Raw genomic sequence first — 22,399 nt, 5'->3', positions numbered from 1 at the left:
GAACGCTGGCGGGATTAGCGTCATAGCTCGGAGGGGCAGGGCAGGAAAACGACGCTGTATATTTAGTCCTCCTTACCACGAGGGTCTGAGGAGATGAAGGTAGGCGGGCAGAGGTCGTTCTCTCTTGGGAGAAAAACCTGCCACGTTTTCAGGCGCGCCGTCCTTTAGGTCTGAAATGTGAAAACAGGAGGTTTTGGGTAACTTTAAATAAAACTGGGTGGGATTTTGCGCTAGCTGAGAGGGGAACCCGGTAGCCAGGACGGCGAAGGGCTACAAGTCACCCTCCCGCCGCTGAAAACACCCTTCGCTGGGGCGGCGGAATGAACGTTGCCGTGTATTCCCGCCTCTCGGTAGCCCCGAGGCCGGTGCCGGCCCGGGGAGAAGCCGCCCGCCCCGGCGGGAGGCGCCGGGCGGATCCTGTCAGCGCCTCAGGCCCGCGGGGGGGGGGCGGGAAGGCGCCACGTGACCGCGACGCCGCGCAGGGGGAGCGCGGGGGGGGGGGGGGGGGAGGGGGGCGTGGTCACGTGGCCCGCAGTGGTGTGGGCAGGGAGGGAGCGCGGCGCACCTCGGGGGTGGGGCCAAGCGCGTGACCTTCCGGGCGGTGGGGAGGCGGGGCGTGTGACGCAGTTCCGCTTCCGCCTGGAGCGTCGGGGGTGGCGGTGGTGGTGCTGCGGGCCGCCGCCTGCTGCCTCGCTCCTGGCCTGCGCCGCGCCGCGCTCCTCCCGCCCAGGTACCCGCCGCCGCGGGGCGGCCGGCGGGCCGGAACGGCGGTCTGCTGCCCGCCCGGCCCGTTAGCCAGCGGGAGGGAGGGCCTCACCGGGGCGGGGGGCGGGAGGGTGTTGGGGGGGGGGGGGGCGGGGGAGAGAAGGGAGGGGGTTCCATCCCACATCTCAGCGGCGGGGCCGCCCCCGGGGACCGCCGGGCCGCAGCTGGCTCTTCCCCTTTCAAATCCTTGGGAGAGGCGGGCGGGGAGGTGCCGGCGCCTCTCCCAGCCCCGGCGAGCTGCGGAGGGGTGGTACCGGGGGTCGGTGGCCTCGAGTGAGTGACAGAAGCCAGCCAGCCTCCCCCGCCCGGAGACCCGCCGCCTGGGGAGGGCGTATCGCTTCGGGGTGCCGGTGGCGGCCTAATGGCTGCTGGCGCTTTCGGTTACGTGGGGCTGGCTTTGCTGCTGTCTGCACAGCAAAGGAGGTTCGTTTGTTAGCGGATCCCGTTTTCCTCTGTGTAACGGTGGTAGCTGCTGTGTCTTGACCGGGTAAAATGTTTTGTCGGCTTGTATTTATGCTATATGGTCGTCATCTATAAATGACTATATAAATGAATGTGGATCGCATGTAAGTGACTGTTTAACTTAAAGGTTCTTCACTAAATAAGGTCTCAGGCAAGTCAATTTCTCGCAGTTTACGAGAAGTTGATTTATTTTATCAAATGTTAATATACTTAAGGTGGCTGACTTCCTGGGAAAGCTAGCACTGTGTGGTATCAAAGGGCACATTGCTTGGAGAGAGAACTACTTATCTGACAGGTTTCATCTGTGAGAGAGAACTTGTTTTTAGGTGAATTCTGTGGAAAACAGTGTTGATCTGATGCTGTTCAACCTGATTGTCAGGGGATGTAAGAACAAAGGTAGCTTTTTTTTTTTTTTTTGGTAAAACAAAACTGACACACCCTGAAACTACCCTCCCCAAGACCTGCGGAGACCAGTGGCTGGTGCAAAAATTTGTGGTACATATCAAGCCAGTCCTAGAAAGCACTTCTGATATTCTTGAAACTTGAGTTCAATCAAGTAGATTTTAACAGTGCCAAATCAAGATGTGAAAGATGCCAGCTGTATCCATGCAGTGAGATTGTATCCTGAAAAGCAGTTATCCTGGAAGAGAGCCTCTGGTAAGGAGCAGAAAGGTGTGTGGTTTTGTTTGTCACTGTTGAACGTAGAACTGGAATATGACACACAGTTTTGATGTTTTTATTGGTGGGCGGGGGGGAATGACGACACACCAAAAACCCTGCAGTGAGGATGTTTGATAGTCACTGACACTCGGGGTCAGTATGTTTATTTCATCCAAAATAAACAAAAATAAATAAGCTGATAATTCCTGAGTATATAGCTTTGGTAGGAGGAGAGCACAGGTATTCTTTAAATAGCTTTTACAGCTAGTTCAGGAAGACTTCTGAAGAACTGATATTTGGAAGCTAAAGCTATAAATGAGAAATAAAGCATACTTTTAAAAACGAGGATAACATGATGAGAATGGGCTCCATAGCTCTCAAGAAAGTTTAGAGGCAACTATGGAAGATATGTTTTAATTACTCTGAGCTGCAGGACTAATGTATCTTTTGCAAGATTCACAGGGTAGGATGGTGTGGACAGGAGTAATCTTTGGCAGCGGAGACTTGCTGTTCTCCACTGCGTCTGTATCACAGCTGGCACACAAACAAGCCACTTCAGAAGTGATAGATGTCTGCCAGGTTTGGAACCGTCTGCTTGTGATGTGGTGACCATCTGAAATGATTAGGTCTGGTCTTGGTGGGGAGGCAGCTGTGAAACTGAATGGCCTGTCATGGGTGGAAAACTGGAACAGATTACAGTTCCTTATGGCTTTATATTTTACAGGTCTTGGAAAGTGATAAGACCTCTGTTTTGAAGAATTATTTTTTCTGGTAGTTGATAATTTATAGCAAATGCAACATTTTGGTTGTCACTCTTAATTAAATCTGTCCAGAAAATCTGAAAACTAAAAATCTGGCTTCTGTCCTTTTTGTCAGTCAAAACAGACATGGGAAGAGGCAGAAGGATCACCAAATCTCACGTAGCTACTAACGATGTAACTGTTGGATTTTTTTCCCTTCAGTCTGTTTACCGATTGTCTTTATTCTCCCAATGAATAAACATGCAGGTCAGACTAAATGATTGCATGGTACGTAAGTGCATCAGCGCGGCTGCCGAGAAGGCATTAAAGATAGGGAAAGGCCAGCTATAAAATGTTGATCCTTAATGCCTGAAGGTAGAAGCTGCAGAAATTTGCATATTTTAGAAAACATTTAGAAGCTGTCAGAGATTTGGTCTCTCTTCCATTTTATCGGTATAGCTATGTTGGGTAGTTATACTTATGTGGGCAGAAATCTTGTTGTAGATGAGGTTATGCTGGTAGGAATTAGTCATGTTACAGTGACAAAAGAACCTCTTTGCTGATAGAGCCATGCCACCCAGTGGAAATGCAGCAGAGCCTGTTGCATCTAGAAAGCGTTTTTCTGTGTTTGAAAGATGATCTTGGAGACAGGAACTAAATTGGGCACATCAAGTGTTTGAAAAATGTCATACAACTCTAAATAATATGAAAGCAGTTGATGCTTAGTTTTGGATAGCTTTAGTAAAAGAAAGAAAAAGCGTTTTGGACAGCTCTTTCTAACGAGGGTCCCTAAGGACTGATGATGGATAAAAGCCAGGAAAGGCAAGAGCGTGGGGAAGAAATGCTGCTACATCCATCAGTTTCAGTTGGGCTGGATGTGATCAGGGAGGGTTTAGAGCTTAAAAACCACTGTGGAGCTGTTTTATTGTGGAAGCTGTTTAGTAAGATGGATTTAGTATGCCACATGTAGCACCATGAAACGGGGTTTTCACAGATCTCTCTGAAAATCACTGCTTGGTCTTGAACGCTGTTGGTAGAACTAGCCTGCCAGTGCCATGTCGGAGGAGTGCTTCCCAACCTTTCTCCAACCTGCGGCATGGAGCCGGCAGGCTTGCTTGTCTCACCTACCTGCTGTTAATTTTCGGGAGCATCTCGTGGGTGTCCAGGAGGGCTTGGACTGTGCTCTGAAGATTTGGCTGTGTATGGTTTCTGTGTAGGTGCAGTGGAAGTCCTTCATGCCCTCTCATCACTCTTCAGGATAAAGGATGAGAGAGATTCTGCTCCTAGATGCCTTTTTTGCAGACATCGGTCATCTCTCTCTTTCCCTCGCTTTAGTTTTGCACTTCTGGCCATATGTGTTCTCAGAGGTGGCTGAGAAGTGGTGCCCTGACCAGCCGATCTGGAGCTGGCAGGCTCTGCGCTTCTGGAAAGCAGGGAATGTTTCCAGGGACGGTGGCCTTCAGAAAACAAAGGAAATCTTATCTTACAGCACAGTGGATGTGAGCAGGACTTCAGTTTCAATGCTGCCAGGTCTGTGGTCTTTCTACTCCCTGCCAAATTACTTAAACTCCTGAACCCTCCTTCTTCCCCTCACTCTTTCTTCCCCCCCAACTCCAGGAAAGAATAATTTGAAGTAGAGTTTAAATGTGGCAAAATGGACGTCTATTACATGAATCGGCTTTTCTCTGCTCATATCAGTGCTTGTGCAGTACTATTTTAGGAAAGCTTCAAGAGAAAATGAGAGTCCATTTGTTAACTCTACTGACTCTGAAAATCTAGTCAAGGCACCATTCAGTACATTTTTCTAAAATCTTGAGCCCACACGTCACCAGTGGGGACTTTAAAATAGAGTTACTTGGAGGTCTTCTGACAGTGTCTCTGAGTCTGATTTGTGAGCATGTGAATACCTTGGGCAATACTTTTACAAATACAGTTGATATTTCTGTAAGGTTTTGATTGAAATTCTTTATACTAATGTTGAATGACTTGAATGGAATATAGATTTGAGGTCTAAGTACAAATTAGTTCATATGTTGTCTGAATATGTCTAACTGTAACTTCAGTTTCTGTATTAAATGAAGGTGGCAGGACTCAGATTAAATGTATGTTTAAAAAACGTCCCTGAAGTAGGCCATCCCGTCTGCAAGAGGATCCTTGACATGCTTGGCATTGACTCAGTTATGCTAAATGTTGCCAACAAATGTTGCTCTTGTCTGCTTGCCAAAGTAAAAAAGCCACTAAATCTCATCATGAGCTATGCTTAACTACACTGTTTTTCATAAGTCATGCAGCAGAATTGTTTCCTTAATTTTCATGGCACAGAAATATTTTGAAATTACCTGCTGACAAATATTGGGGATGTTTGTTGCTATTTTGTAAGCAGGCCTGTTTCAATCGTATTCATCCACTGCTTTGACTTGAATTTACTATTCTCTGTCACTTTTGTGACAGATCATGGGATTTTCTTCTGAGTTCTCCTTTAGGTCTGTTTCCTCTCTTCCTTCTCTCCCTTGCAGCATATGTTCTAACTTCTTCTGTGAGCTTTTTTCAATCTCTTGTAGATCTGTTTTTCAGTTGGTCTTATCCCATCTTTCCATCTGCCTAGAGAAAGGTTGATTCTCTTGGCCTGTTTTGGTGTTGCATTTTGCTAACCTGGTTTTGGTGGGGGTTTTTTTGCTTATGAATACATTTACATGCGCACTTATGTAAAAAGTTATTTTTGTACTTGTCTCTATATTAATGATTGATTTCCAATATTTTGTGGGTTATATTACCTATACAGACACAGAAGCTATTTAAATTGAACTACAATGCCACTAAAAAGCACATATCAACTTCTGGTTATTATTGAGCATGGTTCATTGCAAAAACTAATGAACTCTTAACATAAGAGGAATCTATTGAAGAGAAATGGAGCTTTTTCTGGTAGATGAACAGCTGAGCTGTTAATAACGGGAGCAGAAACCACTTTCCTGATGTACTTAGTTGGTTTCTCAACTTTAAACAAATAGTCATTGATCTGAACAGTGTACCTCATCTGATACAAAGATTCAGGTATTTGTACTTATTTGGAGGAACTACTGCTGTTATAAGCCAATGTTGGAGCTTTAACAAACCTTGGGATTCATGCAGTTAGGCACTGATTTCCACCAGGGCACTAACTTCGTAGATATGTATTTCTTAAAAGGTTTATTTAAATTATTAGCTGTAACTTGAGAAATTCACTGTGTTTCCGCAGGGGTCTGGGTTGCTCGGTATGGCCATAAATAACTTGGGAAATGAGATGAGCAGCATCTTGTTGATATGAAGCCATTCAGGAAAGTAAGGATTAGGTAATAAAATGGCAGATGTAACTCAATGTCGATAAATCTGATGTAATTCAGAGTAGATAAATGTAGAGTGGTGCATATAATTTCATACAAAAAATGATGGGCTGACCCTTAACACCGAGGAATGAAATATTACCACAAAAGCGTCAGTTCCGTAGTGATCAAAAAGCAGATGAAACATTAAGAAGTGTTAGGAAGGAAATAGAAGACAAACCAGAACATAATTATGAAACTGTATAAATCAATGGTTATCCCACATCTTGAATTCTGTGTCGTTCTTTCTTGTCATTCATCTCAAAAGATACAAAAGAATTGGAAAAGCCTCAAAGAGAGGCAGTGAGAATAATCAAAGGTATGGAATAGCTGCTGCACAAGGGTCAATGAAATAAGCTAGAGCTCAGCCTAGAGAAGGAACAGCCAAAAGAAAATGGTAAAAATCTGTAGAATAATGATCAGCATGGGCAGGGTGGATAAGAATAGACTTACCGATTTTCTCAGCTGCAAGAATGAAGGAGCAACAACTGAGACTAGTGAGATCCAGTTTCAGAACAAAAAAGAAGGTGCCTTTTTGTGTAACAAATAGCAGCCCTGTGGAGTTCCTTGCCAATGGATGTTGTAGGTACAAGCAGGGAAGCTAGATGTGTTTGTGGAAAAGAAATTATTTGAGGGCTGTTATTCCATAGAAATTGCCTATAACTTAGGAAGTCTCTGAGCTTGGAATCGTTGAAGTATTGGGGTGAGTGTCATCCCTGTTCTTGTTCTTCCCTACTGGTCATTGTTGAGGATCAAATGGGATGCTGAGCTAAATGGCCCCTTGTTCTGATCCAGTACTGTCCTAAGATTAGGAAATTGTGTAGATAGTAATAACCTTACAATACGGTTTCAGAGAAGACTCTAGTTTATATGCGCATTATTTGCATTATGTAATTTATAATCTAGTGGATCTTATAAACCTATTTGTCACAGGCGATCTGTACAGACCTCCGTCCCTGAGACCAATCTCTGTGTTAAAAGTCAGGTCTTCACCATCAACAAGGAAAAACAAGGATTGTTTTTCATGGGAGTCAACTTGGCAGTAATATTTGTACTGTTGACTTACATTTTGCATTTTACCTCCTCTTATGTTCCTCTCTCTCCCCTGCGCGCTCCCCTAAAACCTTCTGGCTGTACTGGGGCATGTCCATCTATTTCGCCTGCTCTTGGTCATCTTTTTAACAGTTCTTCACCTCTAGTCAGTATTTCTTGTCAGTTAGTCAAACTGAATGTAACTTCAGCTGCCCTTTTGTATGGCTAATAAAGGTTGACAAAGCCAGTCGGTGTTCATTGTGGTGAAGCTCTGGAAAGCTCTAAGTGCAGTAGTTGCCTTCATGAAAAGATAGCACATGATTCATTGGTCCCTATTTTCAATGCTTCTGGTAAGTGTTGAGAGGTTAGAAGTTCGGTGCGTGTGAATGACACCTTTGCCACGTCTACGTTCACTTAAGGCTAGCTAGCTGGAGTCAGTGAACGTAAATAAGAGCATCCACTACCTTTAGTATGGCCTGAAATAATTGGAGGATAAAGCATCAGCAAACTATAGTTCTTTTATTTCTGACAGTAAGATCTGCGTGGGGATTTAATCATGTTTTGCTTTAGATGCATTAACTTCACCTGCAAGCAGCCTGCCATACCTTTCCTGAGTCCCAGTTTAGAAGAGACCTTGAATACTTTACAGGCATCACTGTCTGGGTAGGCTGCCTACTCGGTATGAATACTTGAAATATTTTTCCTTAGTGTAATGTGACCCATTTGCATTATGTGTCAGTCCTGTCTGAGATGAGACAGGTAGGGGCTGAAGACTTTCCTCCTCACGAGAACTTCATCGAGAGGAAAGTGTTTGGGTAGCACATATCTGTATGGACCAGAGTCATTGCAACAAAGCCACTGCTAAGAGGCGCTGCCAGTTCAACACTTACTGTGGTTTGAATGAGACAAATGTAGAGTTTGTCTCATGAATTTTTGCTTGAAATACTTCTATTATTTTCAACAAATTTCACTTTATCTTACCTTACTTTTCAGCAAAATGTCTGGAACTGATGATTTTTCGGTAAGTAACAGTTTTTCTTTCCTGAAGATCAGCCAGTTGTGTTACTTCATTCTAAAAGTTGACATGCTTTTTCAAGAAGGGGAGCTTACAGTTGAGAGGTGATTTCCTCTGTATTGCAGTTGTGGTGTTTTCCTTTTGGGTAGAGGTAGCAATCTGTGGACTAAACAAATGAAGCTGCTAGGTGCCTTGTGGGTTCTCTTCTGCTGTGACGTTAACAAAGGAGTTGTGCTTTAACAGTGTCAGAATAGCTATAATGGAAATCTGTCAAAATCTTTTTGGATTTGCGCTGAAATTGCTTATTGCTCTGTGTGGTAGGTCGCCTTTTACCTTTGGTTTTCTACCTGCAGCATGTCAGAATGCCTCTTCTACCTTAATGATAGAAGCTGCACAAAAAGGAATGTAATCATCTCTGTGCAGCAACAAAGAGCTCTTCTCCTCCCATTTTGGCAACTGAAACATATACACATAGTGGGTGAATGTCTGCAACTACTAAGTCCAGTAGGCATTTTACGTTCTCACTGATGCTTTATCTTTTAGTTGGCAGATGCTTTACCAGATCAGTCGCCTGCTAAAACCTCCAAAGTGAGCAGTACAAAACCTGGTCAACAGCCTGGTCAGCCACCGCAGGGTTGGCCAGCTTCGAATCCTTGGAACAACCCAAGCGCTCCCCCTACGGCACCAACCGGACTGCCACCAAATACGTCCGCTTCCAGCGTGCCATTCGGACCTCCGCCAACAGGAATGTATCCTTCAATGCCCCCTGGACCGCCTGCTCCATTTCCTCCTCCTCCTACTGGACCCTCTTGCCCTCCTCCTGGTGGTCCATATCCACCCCCAACTGTGCCAGGTCCTGTCCCACCAGGGCAATATCCTCCACCAAATATGCCCTTTCCAGAGCTTCCAAGACCTTATGGTGGTCCAACAGAGCCAGCTGCACCTCCTGCTCCTGTTGGGCCATGGGGATCCATGCCCTCTGGAGCATGGGGACCAACAATGGGAGGGCAGTATCCTGCACCTAGCATGCCATATCCACCCCCAGGGCCATATTCCGCTCCTACCCAGACTCCAGGGGCTGCGCCAACAGTACCATGGGGTACGGTCCCACCTGGAACATGGGGACCTTCACCGCCAGGTCCATTTCCTCCACCCACAGGATCATATCCAGCTCCGGGACTATATCCTACGCCCCCTAATCCTTTTCAAGTGCCATCTGGTCCTGCTGGTGCTCCATCAATGCCTGGTGGTCCACACGTGAGTATTTAATTTTAGTCTTGAATGACTCTAAAATGTTAGACTTTTAAGCGTGGAAATTCAGTAGCATAGGACCTATTAGTGCAGGTAAGGAATTTCAGCACATCTGTCTTATTTCTGTAGCCAGTGGAATAATAGCCAACTTCTTCTTAAATGCTTAACTAAATATACTAGGACGGTGAAATTATATCAGGTTGGAATGTGTCTAAGCATCACATTACCGTGGTCTTCCACTACTTGGAAAGCCTTCTCTAAAAGGCAAAAAAGGGGGGAAAGCCTTGTAATAATTTCTGAAAGAGGAAAATATTCTAGTCTCCGTAATCTAGAGAGATTGCTTCTAGGGCACAGAGGGAGGGAGTAACAAATTATAGGGATGAATTTGTTTTTAATTAAGAGTTTTTGTAACTGTGAATTAACTGCTTTGTGAAAAGCCTGTATTGACCATGCGTTATTGTCTCTTGCAGCCTTACCGTTGAATACATTCTGGGCAACAAAATACTGTAGCTTTCCACCTTCATCCACTACTTACAGAGATTTTTACGGTTTTTGTTTCAGTAATGTTTGGGGCTATGAAGAATACTTGCCTCTTGTATGTGCATTTGAGGTATGAAGGAGCAGTTTGCATAAATTTACCTTGCTCGTATGCTGGCATAATTGTTTGGTTTAATAAAATGAATTACGAAGAGCGGAAATAAAACTAACCTCTATGGTTCTTATGTTGGCAAGTATTCCTTGGAAAAATGGGAGTTGCCAAGTAAGGATTATAAAGAATCAGGCCCAAGGATTTAAAAATATGTTAATTCTTAAATTACCATGAATGCTTTAAGTCTTGTTGCCAGACATGTGCTGGTCACTGAATCGACGGATAGTCATATTTTGTCTATTTTCAGGTTATTCTAAAATGTCAATAAAAAGTGTTTCAAGATTTTTGTCAAGAAATCTAATTTTTGAACATGCTACAGTAATTGAAACTAAAGAGACAGAGCATGTGAACTTGAAGGTTTTCTCAGCATTTTGTATATACTCAAAACAATTGCTCAGTCTGGGACTACGGAAGAGAAGATACGCATTTGAAATACTTGGTCTGACTTGTCAGCACACTGTTCGTGTTCACAAACAGGCATTTATGTGCAAATTAAATAACCTGGATGTGCAGTTAACTTTGAATCAACAAATGTGAGTTTTATGCATGCAAATGAGGACATCATTTTGCCGGTTCTCATTCTGTGGTGGTTGGAAGTTTGGCTTGGTCTATGTAAAGAGAAACTGATTCCCACTTAGGTAAGGTACTTCCCTATTTCTAACCTGGGTTCTAGTCATTTTAAAATTTGACTTTGCTGCCGGGTTGCGTAAACTCGGCAGGCTTTTTCAGAGTCCCTGGAAACTGAACTTGAGCTTAAAAGATCAAAAAACCCAACCTGACAATTCCCTTCCCAGCAGTTTTTGGCGTGGCGTTTGGTTCTGTCGGCTACAAAACTGCCGCAGTTGAGAGCGAGGACGTCTCATCGGGGCTCCGCTGAATATTGTAATGGGGAGAAGTCCTCTGTTCTCAGCTGGGTGTCTGCATACCTCACTGAGTAGGTGTAATTTGGGAGTAATTGAATGTCTAGAAGCCTGTGCACTGCTGTGTGGCTGTCCCTTCTCTGAAGGGACGCTGCAGTAAGTTTTCATATTCTTGCCATATCTGTGCAAAGAGCATGCAAGGGGTTTGCCGCAATGCTAGTTCAGCGTTCCCAAGACACACAGCCACGTGTCAGTGAGGAGTTCTGGCACTCTTTGTGGTACTTCATAGCCTAGACTTTGACCATGGACAGTTTGTTTCATCCCCAGCTGGGGATATCTTAACTTAGCCTCTGTAGGTAGAATTAGGAACAAATTTTGCTTAACATGGTAGCTCGTTAGGGAGTCTTTGTATCATGGAACTGTGAAACCGAGTTAATTCTCTTCCAGTACCTTATCGTGGCTTCCTGCATGCATGTGATGGACTTCTTAAAAACACATGGGGTGACCTGGTGGTGATGCTTATTAGTAGTCTTAGCCTTTATGGCAAAGTCCTGCAATATTTTTGCAGAAGAAAGCAGTCAGCTTAGCTGTGGCTGTTTTAATCTAATGTCACGAAAGCTAATAGCAAAGGTATGTGTATTTTTTGTTTTAGGTAGACAATACTGGAGCTGAACAAAAGTACTTAACATTTCAGCTTAAAACCTAGCATCTGTAACCCTAGAAATAGGAACCAAAAGTGCAAGTCTTCACTAACCGTCAACAAACCCCAGTTGCCCCCCAAACAGACTTGGCTTAGATCTTGGCAAGACTAAAAATGAACATAAGAGAACATCGACTACATTTGCTAAAGTGCTTTTTTGATACTTGCAGCCTTAGATTATAAATCAATGTAATGAGAAAACATTTATTCCAAATGAATGGATCGTGCAGTAGCAGCACTCCAGTTTGAAATTGCACTGGCCGTATGTCTTTGCAGGGAATGGGAAGAGGTAGGAAAGGATAAAGCAAACGTAGCAAGTAATGATTTTTTGGAAAGGGGATTTGTAAAAGTAACTAGACTTCTAGGTTCTTCCTGAAATAGGCAGGATTTATTACTGGAACATTTAGGCTAAAATTCAGTATATATGGGATGTTTTTCAATGTATATTCGTATTTCTTGAGGTCATGAAAACTGTTTCATAACCCCTTTGTTTTTGTGAGCAAAGTTCTTTGCATAGCAGTGAAAAGGGTATACCTGTTAATCTATTGTGTAAAAACTCAAGTTGTCACTATATACCGTGTAGTAACTTTATCACATGTTATGTCAAGTGTGAGCAACTTCTGGCCTGAAGCTTTTGCAATGGAATTTGTACATTTCTATGCATCATTTGAGTTAAATTGCTGAGAAGTTCGTTTTGACTTGTGCTTTGAGATTGACATACCGCATTTGTTTACAATATGAAATATAAGCAATCACATCTTTAAAGTATAGATTATCACCTGCTGCTGTATTTTCTTTAGATGAAACAAATATTGCTGTATGATAGTGAGAAGCTATAAATACAGGATTTGATATTTTTTTGAAAATGCTGTCACTTTTGTATAAGATTAGACATTAAACGTATTTTCAAGACTGTTGTGTTTACTGTTTTTCAATTACTGCTTTTGACATGCTTGTGTAGACTTTTGCCTTGAATGAATAGTAAAAATAGGACATCCTTGATTTGCAAAGACTGAATATAAAATCAGAATTACTTGACTTCTGTGAGTGTTTTTCCTCTTCCTTTTGTGACTTTTTTTTTTTGCAGCCTGTGCATACGGTGTATTAAATGTGGATGCAACCATTGCTGTGTTGTAGCATGTCAGCCTCAGGTATTGCCTGTTCACAAACTGCCTTGTTAATTAAGAGAAAAAAAGATCTGATCTTGCTTGTTCTAGAGGAGGAATGGGACTTATTTCTTTACCTGTGAAGAGTGTGGTGTGGATTTTTTCCTGGCTCTGAGCAATTCCTATGCTGGATTGACACATGTGGATGTGGTAAGTGACCCGCAAACCAACGTTTTTATATGCTTACGAGGAGTTTGATGGGATAGGGTGGATAATAGTGTTTGAGAAACTCCAGGGCTTGGCAGTGGTGTGAACTACAAAGTTTGGGCATTACTCATCGCTACATTTACATTCTTCGTATATAGTGGCTTGCAGAACGGTTCACACTGAGCTGGCCGATGCTGCTGCCTTTGTCCACACCGTCACCCTTTCAGGAAGGTAAAAATGGCAGCAGCAAGCAGTAAAGAGTGGAAACAACAATATTTATCCACTTTAAAGCTTAGAAAACAAGCTCTTCTTAGACCGTGTACCGCATGTAATCCTTACATCTGTTAAGATAAAGCATTGGCCACGCACTATATTGTTCTAGTAACGGTGTTCCACTGCGGGATTGTCTGCTCCTCTGGATTCCTCAAATGAATTGTCTCTCGCAACTCTTTTGCATTGGTAAAGATGAAGACATGGCTATGCTGATCCAATTATGTTAATTGCTTACTGCCCTGCAGGCCCAAAAAACTTTAATCGAATTTTTGGGGAGCATCTTGGCAAGCGATACTTATCTACATAATTCTTAGGGGAGTAGTTAGTTTTGAAAAACAATTCCAGGGCTCTTGCAAAGTGGTGAGTATGTGCATGGTTAGATCCACCACGTAGGATGTGTTAGTTCTGGCCTACTGTTGGGAAGGCAGACGCCTAAACTCTCTCCGGGCGAGTTCAGACCCATTTCTGTGCACAGGCATTGATTCACTGACCGGCCTGTTTAAAACTGCCTCCGCGCTGCCCAGAGGGTGGGATGTTGATGGGAAGGTTGTCCTTAGCCTCTGCGTAGCAAGAGCCCTTAGGCATCTAAGTAAGGGCAAAACTTTTCATACGTGTTTTTCTTAATAGCGGCTCTCTTATTTCTGAAGTTAAGCCCCAAATTCCAATTATTAGAATGCAATTCTATGCACTTCAAACAGCCGGTGTTCCCCAGGCACATAATAGATTAGTACGTTCAGTGTCATCTGGCAAATCAAGAAATGCAAGCTTCAACTTCCATATAAGCTCCTAATCAACGAGTACACGCTGCAAGATGGACTGTCACTGCGTTGCACAACGTAGTGTGCTTACCCCTGAGACATCTGGAGAAAGATCTCGAGTGGACTTGGATCCCGACGTGCTCTGTGGGTGGGTAGAGGTCTCCGTGACGTGGGGAGTAGTGAGCTCCGCGCTCGCCGTCGGGGCTCCACCCGGGAGTCACCGACACCTGGGTGTGTGTGCCGCTGGTGCACGGGCAGGGGTTGCAGTACTAAAGGTCATGGTGTAATGGCCAGATAGACGTGGCGTTTGCGTGCTTCACTTCTTCGTATTGGCCCCGTTTTCCCAAATACATTTTCAAGGTAGTTGTAGTGGGAGGGTCAGCTATAGCTTTCCCTCCGCTCTCACAATTCAGTGGGATTTGAGTTAACTTGATCTAAAAATGTGCACGTATGCACACACCCGTTCAGCTGACAACAGCAAGGTAAAATTTTCTTTTTTTTTTTTGGTCACTCTTGCCTGCGGAATCTCTCAGGTACGTGGGAAATCCAGCGTTCAAAGCTGTGTGCGCCGAGGCAGGACGCTGTTGGAAGTGGGTGCTTTTGTTTCAGGGATCTGCTGATTGTTCAAGTTGACCCATTTGATGACGGTGAAGACGGAAGGATGAGGACTTTGTATCCCCTGTGCAGCAGATCAGAAGTTATGGTAAAGTTAAGTTACAAGTTACACCTAGATAAGTAAAAAGGGATAGTCAACGTAATAATACGAGCACTTCAGTTCCGTAGTATCACTTTCCAAAGGGTACCCTCCCTGTTAGATGAGAGATGGAGAGATAAAGTAGCGATACCTGTGTTTCTGTCCTCTTCCCAACTTTCTCATGCCGCTCAGCAGGGAAGGGCCGTGCTGAGAAGTCAGTTGGCATGCCTTTGGGTTTAATTTCAGGTCCTAGTTCTGTTGTCTGCACAAGATCTTACCTGCTCTTGCAGATTCATGTTCCTGTGGTGATCAGGGGAGGGAACTCTTGTAGCACTGCGCCCTTAAACTCTTGCATCAAGCTGTGCCATCAAGCACTGAATTTGTTTCGCTTGGCAGTGATGATGGCTTAATATACATCTCCCTTTCTCTTCCCCCTCTGCCACCACCCCAGTTATCTTTAAACCAGACGATAACTTCTCTGATATAACCCCATGGATGTCCCACAAAGTGGTGTGCTGAACGGGACAGAGGAAAAAGCTGGTGCTGCCGCAGAGAGCGGTGTAAACGGGAGCGTGGCCTTGGTGAGGAGACGCTTGTGTGTGTTAGGCTGTTTGTCAGTGGGAGGAAGCTCATCCAGAAGAGGAGCTGGAGCACATGTCCACCGTAAGCGTTTAATTTCATGCTCTGTGGAGGAACTCATTTCTCTGAGCTAGAGAGGGATCCTGGGCAGGATGAGCTATTTAAATTATTGGATCTTGGGGGGAGGTTGGGTGGAAGTCGGGTACCCTGCTGTGCCTTATCCTGTTACTAGCTGTTTCCAAGTGACGTTTAGGCTGGAGCTGGCATCCTCAGTGTAAAATGAGGGGAATTATTTATAGTTTAAAGAGGAAAACTTCCTGCTGGTGGTGGAGACCACGTTCTAAAGCAAACACCAGCTCGTATTGCTGCGAAACTGGATGACGGCATGAGTTTAAGCAAGAGAGTCAGACCAGCAACGAGGAGAAACTTTTTCACCATGAGGACAGTCAAGCGTTGGAGCAGGTTGCCCAGAGAGGTGGTGCAGTCTCCATCCTTGGAGGTGTTGAAGGTCGGCCTGGATAAAACCCCGAGCAGCCTGGGCTGACCTCGGAGCTGGCCCTGCTCCGCGCGGGGTTTAGGAACCTCCTGATCTCCCTTCCCACCAGAATCACCCTGTGCCTCTTAAGAAATTCACACTGTTCCATGTGTGGTTAAAAGCAAACGTGGAATTCATCCGTTCTTGAAACAAATCCAGAAGGTGACAAATGACTGCGGATTTCTTTTGTGACTTCTTGGGCTTGCTCTGGCTAATTAACGCCGTGGTGTTCTGGGGTAGATCTGTGGCTGCTGGTGGGAACCCAGTACGTGCTAACAAGGGGTGATCTGTCAGGATACTCTATTTTACTAAGCTGTTAAAGGATAATGAAAAGCAAAACGGTATTATGGTGCCTTTTCACAAGAACGTGCTTAATCTGCATGACGTGAAAAGCTTTATACAGTGCTTGGTATGATAGAAATTGCTCAAAGGGTTTTGAAACTTGTGCTAATTTGCCTGTATTCCTTTCAGTTATAGGGCAACACCCTCCAGCACAGAGAAGGTGGCAGAATATCCTATTTTAAGTTTGCTTAGAAAGGGGAAGAATTAATGCTTTAATATCCTGGTGCTTGTTCTCACTGCGTGTTGGGCTGTGTAAAGCTGGAGTTCGTTGGTGCTCCTCAAGGAGACAACATCAGAGTTGATGGTCTTGAAAGCTTTTTAATACAGGCACTTCGAAGTCTTAGCAGCTTCCACTTCGTGCTTTCATGTTTGCACGTCAACCTTGATGCTGTCCCCGTTTTCCCGCTCGGAAAGCCGAGCATGAGCAACACCGCGTAACCTGGAACATGGGGATGATCGCATCAGTAGGTCTGAGCTGCTGCCGCCATCCTCCTCCTCTTGATGCTCTCCTGTTGGTCTGCACTGGCTGTCAGAGTAAGCAGTTGCTAAAGAGAGAGCGACACCGAGGAAGAACCGCTCTGAGTGGTTCACAGAGATGCTGGAAAAAATGAGCTCATGGCTGTTGTGTGAAAGCAAAGCCTCGTGTGATCCCTCTGGTTTTTTTGCTCTCCCAGCTGGTAGCTGCACAGCCACCGTCCTGCCGCCATCAGCAGAGGGCACTGCCGCTGCGCCCAGCCCTCCCGGCTGGTCTCTGCTTGGCAAATCCTCCCTGGCAGAGGAGGCCGTATCTGCTATTGATTGATTATTTTTAACATTGGACTTGATTAAAAAAATGGGGAAAACCCAACAACATTGTAGTGACGGTGCTGTTGGGAGATGTCGTTATGACTTGCATCTTTGCTCAGACTTGTGTTACGCTGCGTTGGGTTTGACTTCTCCAGGAAGAACGCGAACACGCTGTACACGAGATTTCAGTCGGAGCCCTGTTTAGTGTAAGGTTTCATGGGAGAATGAATTCCTGTGCTCTGCAAAAATCTAGTATCAAAAGGAGTGCAGCAAAGAAGGAAAGTCTGCTGACCTGCCGGGGACTCTGACAAAGCTCTTCCCTTTCCCATCTCTTCTGGTTTCCTGAGCTATGGTAAAAGCCACCCATTGCGGTTAGACTCGATGATCTTAAAGGTCTTTTCCAACCTAAATGATTCTATGATTGCTGTTGTAATAAAGTTACCTTAAAGTAAACTTTTCAGACTGGTTGGTATTGCAGCTGCCTTTCTGCTTGATCAGGCTGAACTGTCCTGTCTTTCTTTGGCCTTCGCATTTTCTTTTCAACCCCCTACGCTCAGTGCGGTGTCACACGGGGCTTTTACTCTCCTTATCGAGCATCTTTCCCGTGGCAAAGCTGTGTCGGGGCCAGCCGGAGGCAAGAGTGGCTGTTGGGGCCAGGTTGGCTGTGTGAACCCTCCGCTTGCCTCCTGGATCTCTGGGTGCTACACCCAAAGAGACAACAGGGGCACACCCTGGCTTCGGTGGGGGGAGGCTTGAACTGATTCAACCCCCTCCTGCAACACAGCACTAGTCCTTGCGGGTTTTTTAGGCCGGATTAATTTTCCATAAGGTTGAATGAGTTGCTTGTGTGTTTGGGCAAGCATGGAGCATGGCCAAGAAAAGCACCAGGACCTTGTCTTTTTGATGGCAACAAGCCGTGGGGGCCTTTCACCCCATCTGCACAGGCATTTGGGATCGCTGTAGGGATTTCTCATCCACTTATTTAATAACGTTAGGACGAAGGGCCTTCCTTAAGGGCACCCAGGTAGCGTGCTGCGCAGAGCTTGGTGCAGCAGAGGAGGAGGAGGTAGTTATTATTATGTCCGAAGCCAGGGGGGGTTTGAGGACTTTCGTAAATCTCCGTTGACACAAATTGCTACAAGACTCGTTTAACACTTGGAAAGCAACTTAATGCTCAGATCGGCGCGTCAAGCGCAAAGCGCTTCTCGTTTATTCATCTTTAATAATATAAAGCTTCAAACTGTAGCGTGGTTTTGCTCATCTACAGCATCAGAAGCTGTGTGAAGCTTTCTGGGGGTGGACTTGCCGTTCTCCTGGCGCTGTCAGAGCAAGAGGGAAGTGGATGAGCTGCAATTTCACACCGGTACTCTGTTTTCTAGGAGGAGGAAGCTGCAAAGGCAGGAGTTTTGCCTTGTGCTTTATAAAGAGGGAATAAAAGGGAGCGGCTACAGGAAAAAAAGAGCAAGTCCAGGCTTGCTCGTACATGTGAAGGTGCATGTGAGCAGCAGGGATGGTGCTGCGAGCATCGATGCTCTTTATCTGCTGCTTTCGCTTTCTTTACCATCAAACTTGAGTTATTGAAGTTCTCAACCTTCCTCTGCATTGAATTTTTCACTAGCGCTAGAGCAAGGCGATGTTTGGGGGGGGGGTGTGTGAGTAATGCAGCCGAGGAAGCTCTCGAATGAGCCATCTCCCCAAAAAGGGCTGTATGAGGAGGAGCGGGGCTGTTCGATTCTCTGCAGGAGGCTGTTTTCAGAAGTCCTAGGAGGATATCACATAAGCCTGGCAGGCCACGGAGGAGAGTCCCGTTTGCCTGCTTTTGCTGCGATGCCCTTTTTTTATCGCTGCGGAGAGTCGGAGAGGTGACTCAGCCGCTGGCACGCAGGGCTGAAACTTGAAGTGACACCTCGGGGAGGTGCAGCGTGGGGCTCCGCAAAGGCATCTGCGGCCCTCGGAACCTCATTCCTGTGTCGGAGAAAGGAGGTGACGTTGTGGCGGTTCCCGTTGCCCAGCCTGGGAGGTTGCACAGGGAGGAAGGAGAGATGACGGTTGAATTTAGCACCTTGGGATTGCGCCGAGCACGGCTTCGGTGGTAGATCTGCAGCCCAAACGTTGCACGTGATGGTTGCTGCCGACCCCACGCGCGAGTCAGGCCGCAGAAATCATGAGGCTGATAAAATCATGCGGACGTGCGTTGTTCTGCTCTGTAAAGGGAGTGGATCTCTTGTGCCATCGAGCTTCTTGCCCTCCAGATTGATTTCCTTCCCATTAATTTAGCGTCAGGAAGACAGGAGGGAAGCAGCTTTCTGTTTATTAATTGTCAATAAGCAGTTTGAAATTACTGCTTTAAAGTTATTTAACTTTATAGAGCTAGGTCGCCCGTTGAGGTGGGGTCTTTTGCCTCTGGGAGACTTGATATCCACAAGAATAGAAGATACAGAAGACATTAACTCCTGACGTAAATCAGCGTAAAGGGTACTGGGACCAAGTAAAGAGTTGATAATTCTGAGTTGCAATTGCAAACTGTCATTTTTATGTATATATATATTTTTACGTGTGTACATATATATGTATAAAAATGTATATATATATTTTTAAACTGTTCTTCAAAACAAACCAAGCCTCAAGCCCTAAGCAACCGAACTCAGCGTCCTCCTGCCCTTTTCCTGCGGAGGACAGGGGCTGCCTGCGCCGCTGGCGTGGCACAGCCGGCTGCCTCCTCCGGTCCCTGCCCGGGCGGTGGCACAAGGTGGCTGCTGCTCCAGCCCCCTGCTCTCCTATCGCCTCTGCTCCTGGCTTCTAGCGTCCAGTCCCCATTAATTCATTTTTTATCATCTACTCAGTCTTGTGCCGTTCTTCAGCTTAAATGGCTCCTTTTAAACTACCATAGTATGTAATTAGTTAACGCAGCGGTAAACATTGCTGTGACGCGATGGCAGGCAAGCCCCTCAACAAACAGCACTCAATAGACGGTGGCGCTTCGAAACCATGGCAGAGCAGCCTGTCAAAGGTTATTGCTAGAGGAAAATGTTTAATAATGTATGTTGCTGTATAGCGTAATGGTGCCTGAGTGTCTTGGGAACCCAGAATTGGTGGGTGAGTTACTCCCAGTCCTGGACTGACCCTGCGCCCGTTGTGGAATTGAGCTCATGAGCTCACCTCTAGCCTGGTTGCTGGATGGCCATTAAATATCGCTTGGCTCTTGCATGCTATCAGATCAAGGCCGAGCATTTTAAAAGGGGGAAAGTAAATTGTGTTTAGAGAATGTGTTTGGCCGCAGCGAAGGGCACGTCAGAGAGTACATCCCTAAGAAACGGCGTGACCCAACGGCCGAGCCGCCTGCCTGGGTCCTCCGTCTCTCCCACCCCTTGGGTTTGCAATTTGAGGCTTTAAATTGTACGTGGTACCAAGCCGGGTTGCATTTTACATTAAGAGTCTCTAAAGCAAACGGGATACTTATGAGTGCTTAAAAAAATCCAAACCCCACGTACATGCCTTTTCCTTGACTATTTTTTTTATCCACTTTTGCAAAGCAGCCAGCCGTGGGCTGCAAGGCCATGCATGGCAAGGTGTTGCAACACCGCAAGCGAGAGACGCGATGGCTGTGACTTACGTCTCCTACAGAGCCGGTGCGTTCGTGCACTGCCTTGCTTGCTTAGTGCTCTGGCAAGAAACCCAGCTGCTCTCTTTTCTCCATCCCGAGAGGCAAAGCTTGAAAACCGCAGTCGCCACACCTCCGTGTCCGACCATGTGAGTCACAACGGGATGACTCAGATGATGTGGAGCAAAGCGAAATGCGGACGTTTCCTAGCTCTGCGTGCAAAGGGCTCTCGGCGCCCACCCCGTGAATGCTGAGGGATGCTCACGTGTTGTCCTCGCTGCTGCTTGGTTTATTTAAATGAAGAAATTAGCTCAGATTTTGGTTCGTGTTTTCACTTTTGGGCAAACATTTTTTTTTAACACCGTGTGTCTGTTGCATAACTGGAAGCGCAAAGCTTATGGCGTCGGAACTGGAAAAAACCAGGCAAACCTTTTCGGTAAACGTTTGGAGCCTTCAAGTGAAATCCTGAAAATAGCAATACAGGTTTTTCATGAAAATATCTCTTGCCAAAGACATTTGGGAGGGTCTTAAGGAGGAAGGGAAAAAGCGGTGCACTAACGAGTTAATACAGGGAAGGCAGAAGTCACCGGTACCTGCTTAAAAACACTTAGTGCCCGTCACTTTAATCAACTTTACGAACATGTGCTCTGCACATGTGCACCTCTTGATTAATATACTCTCAAAAAGGCTGTGTTTAGACAGACGCTGGAGCAAGGACTGGAAGGGTTGTTCTGAAGAGCAGCGATCTCCTTCCGCTTGTGTTACAGGCTCAGGAAGCTCCAGATACTCATGCGATGTATCAGGGATCCCTCAACATTACTGGCTTAAATCCCTTCCAGGTCTCTTTGCCCTAAAACATCCCCAAAGATATCGCAGTGTTTATTTACTGCGGTGAGGTTTGGGTGCTGTGAAAGGCAAGTGAAGCAGCACCCCCTGTTTAAGTATTTCCCGAGCGGAGCATCCCACTCCCTCGGGCATCCCTGGTATCTCTCATCAGCCTATGGCTTTTTTGCACGCTTAAGTTTGGTCTGAATCCCCGTGACAGGTATTATACGAAGCTGAAGGATGCTAAAATCCAGGCTGGTGCCCCAGTAGAGAGGAGGCTGCCCTCTTTTAAAGCCCAATCTTTTAGATAAGCAGAGATGAACTGGAAGAAGTTATGCTAAAATTCATTAAAACCAAACTCAACAGATTTTTGCCTTTTTTTCGCTATCAGCTGCAGTATCAACTAAGCCGTTTAGTTCAGCTGCTGCCTGAAAGAAGTAGTTTCTACATCTTTAATGACACCAATTAAAGTGTGTGTCCCTTAATAACCTTTGGTCAGCCCTGAAGTGGTCAGGCAGTTGGACTAGATGATCGTCGTAGGTCCCTTCCAACTGAAATCTCTTTTCTCTTCGCCCCTCTTCGCCTCTCTCCTCTCTTCTCCCAGCGGCACAGCGCAGCAGATCAGACTTTCAGCATGCAAACACGCCTTTTTCTTTTCTATTGCTTTAAGCTGTGAAGCCTGTTGAGCAAATAGGAGGTGATTCACCCTCAACCTGCAGTAAAATTGCGCTTGTTGAAATTATAGCTGCCGCTAACAGCTTTCCAGCGCCGGTCCTCTGCCGGCCTTGCTGCATCGGGTGAAAACCAAAGCTTTTCCGGCTTCTTTTTCTTGGCAGTCTCCGGAGAGAAGCAGAAAACGTTCAAAATTTAAAAGCAGGTTTGTGTTTTACTGAGCTGCTGAGGAAAATGAAAACCTCTGAGGCGTGGAAACAGACCCACTCGAGACATAAACCACGAGAAGCCCAAATTTTTCCCTGCATAGTCTCCCCCGTTGGTGGTCTCACCGCTTAATAAAGGGAAATAAAATGATGTCCTTGTGCTGCCAGTGACTTTCCCAGCGTGGGGGGACCCAGGGGATGCGCCGGGAGCCCCGTGGGCGGCAGCTCCCGGGGTCCCCGCCCCGTCACCGCCCCGAGCAGGCGGGGTCCCCGCTGCCGTGTCCGGGCCACCCGGCTACCGTGGGATCCCAGCCCCGGA

At 45.8% G+C, this 22,399-nt stretch overlaps 1 protein-coding gene across 2 annotated transcripts; it reads left to right on the top strand.

Moving 5' to 3' along the window:
• Positions 1 to 670: 670 nt before the first annotated feature.
• Positions 671 to 12,534, top strand: MAPK1IP1L (mitogen-activated protein kinase 1 interacting protein 1 like). 2 transcript variants are annotated; one of them, XM_050897442.1, is made up of 4 exons: positions 671 to 730; positions 8,015 to 8,042; positions 8,580 to 9,293; positions 9,758 to 12,534. In XM_050897442.1, exons 2-4 carry the CDS (start codon positions 8,019 to 8,021, stop codon positions 9,767 to 9,769), a joined length of 750 nt encoding a protein of 249 aa, XP_050753399.1. In that variant the 5' UTR covers positions 671 to 730; positions 8,015 to 8,018; the 3' UTR covers positions 9,770 to 12,534. The 2 variants fall into 2 exon arrangements, with proteins under 2 accessions (XP_050753399.1, XP_050753398.1); XM_050897441.1 differs by lacking the exon at positions 671 to 730 and adding an exon at positions 1,315 to 1,331.
• Positions 12,535 to 22,399: the final 9,865 nt, after the last annotated feature.

Source organism: Gymnogyps californianus, chromosome 5 (genome assembly GCF_018139145.2).
Source record: "Gymnogyps californianus isolate 813 chromosome 5, ASM1813914v2, whole genome shotgun sequence".
Classification (NCBI taxonomy): domain Eukaryota; kingdom Metazoa; phylum Chordata; class Aves; order Accipitriformes; family Cathartidae; genus Gymnogyps; species Gymnogyps californianus.
Note: the sequence above shows the minus strand (reverse complement) of the source record. Positions and strands in the feature narration are given on the sequence as shown.